General features: G+C 32.0%; 1 protein-coding gene across 1 annotated transcript; it reads right to left on the bottom strand.

Annotated features, from left to right (window-relative positions):
* Positions 1-3,007: 3,007 nt before the first annotated feature.
* LOC110696856 (protein FAR-RED IMPAIRED RESPONSE 1-like) lies at positions 3,008-3,676 on the bottom strand. Its single transcript, XM_021874190.1, has one exon. The coding sequence runs from the start codon at positions 3,674-3,676 to the stop codon at positions 3,008-3,010; it is 669 nt and encodes a 222-aa protein (XP_021729882.1).
* Between the last annotated feature and the right edge of the window lie 1,514 nt (positions 3,677-5,190).

The following is a 5,190-nucleotide window of genomic DNA, read 5'->3' as shown; positions in this document are numbered from 1 at the left end:
CCAAAGTTACCCTTTTTGTGTACCAAAGTTACCCTTTATTTGCACGAAAGTTACCCTTTATATGCATTAAAGTTATCATAAATATTAAGTTAAAAGGGTTACTTTATTCATACAAAAGGGTAACTTTTTTTATTTAAAAGGGTCACTTTATACATTTAAAAGGGTCACTTTTAGCATATATTTAGATTTCCTACTTATTTTATTATTTTTATTTGTAATACTTATTTTTTTTCTTTGTTCATATGTTTTTAGGTTTTTCATGAAACGTTTCTTTTGTTTAAAAGAAATATGGATGTTTTATTATTTGTTCAGCCAACTGGTTTTCAAACCTTGAATCATCTAATTACTTCTCGCAGAAGTGTTTCATTATCTTCTGATAATTATGTTTCAGTTTCTCAAACTGAACTGCTACTCTCTGATCCTCATTATCTGAAGATTTAGATGGTTTAATTGATTAGTGTAATAAAATGAAGTATGTACATGATTTATTTCGCGGTTTTTATGAACCTACAGAAGGTAACAAAGATGTTGTTCCTGAAAAAGAACCTGCACAAGGTTTCAATGAAAATATTCCTAAGGATGATGACAATGGTCATGGAAAAATAGTTAATGAAGGCCTTAATGGTTCTGGACCTTCTGCTATCATTCATGGTCCTACTGAAAATATTCCTGTCGGGCATATTGATCAAAATGAACCTCCTCGACGTATCTTCAGAGCAAATAAATCTCTATGCTCTCTAGATTGTGGACCAGTAGGTGTGCAGGTGCCTTTTATAACTCTTTTTGTAAAGAGCAATGCTCAGATTTTCAAGAATTTGCCTCAGTTACTTTTGGAAATTCTCGATTATTGCTTAGTGTCCTTTTTTATTCCAAGAGAAGACATGGTGTCCCTTGTTGCTTCACTCAAGATTCGATGGTGCGTTATTGATTGCTTCTGTCTGTATTTGAATGAGAAAGCATGTTTTCAGGCTACTGGTCCTCGAAAATTCTTCTTCGGTGTTGGCAGAGTGTAAGTTATTTCATTCTTTTTTTTTTATATCTTAACACATTTACTTTATATATATATATTATTGAGATCTTATACTTTAATAGTTTGCATTCTTGCATGTTTGGTACAATATTGGCAAAGGTAACATATCTAGTGCTGTTAAGGATTTGCACGACCTATGGGAAGGTTGGGTTAGCTATGAGAATCCAGAATGTGATATAATGGATGCTGATCTGGTATATTTATTCTAAACTTAATGTAATAAATTTTAAAGAGCTCTCTTTATGATATGCTCTGTTAAATCTCTTTTAATTTTGCTCTTTCAGATCTATTTTCCAGTTCTTATTGAGAATCACTACATTTTGTATGTTATTGATCATACAAAAGAGTTGGTATATTATCTTGACAACATTATCTGGACTGATTCTGCTCTTGTTTATACAAAAGAATTGTGTTCAAAGATGGTATGTTTGTGTTTGTTTTTTTGTTATGTTACTGTTGATTCATTGTTTCCATTTTAACTTTTTTGATTTTAATGTATTCTAAACTTTTATATTTTATGTCAGTGTGTTCAAATGGGTGCTTTTCTTGGCAAAAGAAATCATCCAAAGAGTTCTCAGCTACCTTCTTATGGTTTTGAAGTTGTTGAGTTGGAATGGAGAAAAGAAAAAGTCGAAAGTACAATTTGGACTGTGGGGTCTTTGTCATGTATCACATGCTCCATTTTGTTGGCGAATCGTTCAAATTAAATGAGCTCAAAACATTAATTATCTATATACTTTTTGTAGTTTTTTCCTTTCTAATGCTTTTATTAATTACATATAGATATTTTTTTTTTGCTTTTTTGAGATTAATGGAAGGAAATTTTAACGAGGAAAGATCTGTACCACACTGGTGCTGTGTGATTTGAATGAATTTAGGAACGATGTGTTGTCAGAATTACACAAGTTCAATGAGAAAAAGAAAGATCCTACTTATGTCAATGGAATTGAAGAAAGATTAAAGGCTATAATTGCTGCAAAGAAGAAGAGAGAAACAGAAGAAAGAAAAATGGCAGCAGAAGCAGAAGCAAAGGCAGAGGGAGAAGAGGAAAAGACCAAAGGAAAAAGGGCAAAAAAGCAGGCAAAAATGTTTACTCCTTCTAAATAGTGAAATAATTGATAGTTGTTAGCTGATTAGGTCAGGGGTTTTTTTTAACAATGAAAAAACTTAATATATGTGCATACATTAAGTTTAATGATGTAATTAAACTTAGTTTAAAGTCTTTAGTTGTTTTTGGAATACTGATGTATGTGAATACATAAAGTAATTAAAAGGTTTATTTTTACGTTTTTTATGGGGTAACTTTTATGCAGAAAAGGGTAACTTTTATTTATAGAAAGGGTAACTTTTAAGCAAGAAAAAGGTAGATTTTATTGTTAGAAATGGTAACTTTAGCTATGAAAAGGGTCACTTTTATGTAGAAAAAGGGTCACTTCTATTCATGAAAATGTTCACTTTTATGTAAATGGTTTATTAAGTGAAAAGGGTCACTTTTTTCTGTAAATTAAAAGGGTCAGGGGTTTTTTTTTCTGTTTTTAATGGGGTAACTTTTATGCAGAAATAGGGTAACTTTTATTTATAGAAAGAGTAACTTTTAAACAAGAAAAATGTAGACTTTATTTTTAGAAAGGGTAATTCTAGCTATGAAAAGGGTCACTTTTATTTAGAAAAAGGTTCACTTTTATTCATGAAAAGAATTACTTTTATGTAAATGGTTTATTATGTGAAAAGGGTCACTTTTTTCAATATTATTAAAGGTTCACTTTTTTCTGTTAAAAGGGTTACTTTTTGCTTAAAAAAGGTTCATTTCTTTTGTTAAAAAGGTCACTCTTAATTTAAACGTTTAACTAAATAAAGATATGCTAATAATAGTGTCAATCACATATTCATTAAACTAGTCACATAGTTAAAAAAAATATATAGTTTTAGAATACAAATTACATTAATTTTTTTTTAAAAAATGATCTAAAAAAGTTCCTAAAAGAGTCTCAAATTAGGTGTTTTAGATCCAAATTCTAAATGTGGAGGTGGTAGTGCTGGTTTTCTTTTTCTCTTGCTTTTTTCAAGACCTCCTTTTGCTCTCTTGCTTCTACCTTTTGTTACAGCCCTTTGTGGATCAAGTATTGTTGGTACACTTGTGCTCGATGCCGAAGAAACATCATCATTGCTGTGATTGCTGTCTACCACATCAGGAACATTAGAAGCAGCTTCTGCACTTTCTCTCTGGGCAGCACTAGCAAGTAAGTCATCCACCATTTTAAGACTGTTTCTGAAACTTTCTTCCATAAATTCTTTTGTTTCTTCATTTTCTTGACTCTTTAAGATTAGATTATAGTATTTCCTTATCATTGTTTGTCTCCATGGAGTATATTGATGTGTAGGATCCTGATTCTTCAACCTATCCCATGTCTCTGTTTTTGCAAACTTAATCCATCTTTTTGAAACATACTTGTCTAGTATTCTTGTTACTGAATGCAAGTGTAGAATTATGATGCAATGATAACATAACCATCCAGATGCTTCAAAATTTTTGCAAGTACACCATAAATTATGGCTCTCATGTATATAGTTTACTTGATGTGCAGACCATGGCTTGTCTTCCAGGGCTACCTTATAGAGTAGACAGTCTTCATTTCTTCCAATCATTTAAATAGTTGTTGCCATAGAATATCCAAACTCCTCTTCAAAATCCCTAAAGAGTGACAAAGTAAAAACCTGTTCACCAAAATCGTTTAGCTACATTTAAACTGGTATAATTTATGTGTAAATGATGTACTTATCAGTTAACTTTTTACCTGAGCAGCATGTTTTAGCATTCCAGATAGTTGAAATGAAGTGAATTCTATTGACTTGCTACAGTTAAACTCATCATATTTCTCTGTGCTTCTCCAACGATTGATTGTTTTCTTAAATATGGTATAAAATTCTTTCAAGGTAGTTGCTTTACTTGCTCTGAATCCTATTGCATGATTAGTGCTTTCACTCCTTTGTGACGATAAGATTCCTGCTGAAAAGAAATCTCTACTAAGGGCAGGACACCATTTCTCTTTCAACTCGTACACTCTTTGGTACCAAGAGTGTGCTGTCAACTCATATTTCTGCATCATTGCTTGCCATTTTGCTTCAAATTCTTGTTCTGTCACACACATCTTTAATCACTGGTTGAATGCATACTTAAATTCTTTGTCTTTTTTAAGAGCTCCAAATCTGGTTATAGCATTTTGTTTCAAATGCCAGATACAAAGTCTATGCCTTGTATTAGGAAGCACCTACATTGAAAATAAAGGGGTCACTTTATGCTGTTAAAAGGGTCACTTTATGCTGTTAAAAGGGTAACTTTATGCATTTAAAAGGGTAACTTTATGGGAAAAGGAAAACATTATTGTCAGAATTTAAAATCTGTAAAATGTAAATATAAATCTTTTACCTGCTCAATTGCATTTGCCATTGCTTGGTCCTGATCAGTGAATATTGAAGTTGGTTTTTTATTCTCCATAGCTTTTAAGAATGTTTCTAGTAGCAAAACGAATGAATCTGTTTTTTCATCCTTAATAAAAGCACATGCAAACATACAATTATGCCAGTGATTATTTATTCCAACAAATGGAGCACATATAAGATTATATCTGTTGGTTCTGTATGTTGTATCAAAGACAAGCACATCTCCATATATCCTATAGTCTTCTAGCATCATTGAATCTCTCCAAAAGATATTGGAAATTCTTCCACCCTTGCCAAACTTAACTCTAAAAAAGAAGTTTGGATCCTTTGATTGTTCCTGATTTAAAATGTTCACGAAAGTTTGAGCATCTCTGTAGGGAATAATTTCAAACGTTAATACCCCACTGTGATCATTCACTAAAGTACGGTGGCGTCCAAAAGGGAAGAAGATAGAGCAAAAGAGTCGCCAACAAGTTTTAGGAACTTGTAAACCGTTCATAGGATGAAGGTTACACCCCTTAACGATCCAAGAGATCGTCAACTCCATAAGGTCTAGAACCAAATAAGGGTTCGAGGATGAAGGTACAAATCCAACCTAAAAGAGATTGAACCTGTCCTAATAATAGGCCTCTACTTTATTCTGCTCGTATTCATGTGCGCTTTCTAACTAACATGCAATCATTAGGTTTAACCCTAAACCTGTTTAATCTATGTTGGTT

This window comes from Chenopodium quinoa, unplaced genomic scaffold (assembly GCF_001683475.1).
Source record: "Chenopodium quinoa cultivar QQ74 unplaced genomic scaffold, ASM168347v1, whole genome shotgun sequence".
Lineage (NCBI taxonomy): Eukaryota > Viridiplantae > Streptophyta > Magnoliopsida > Caryophyllales > Amaranthaceae > Chenopodium > Chenopodium quinoa.
Note: the sequence above shows the minus strand (reverse complement) of the source record. Positions and strands in the feature narration are given on the sequence as shown.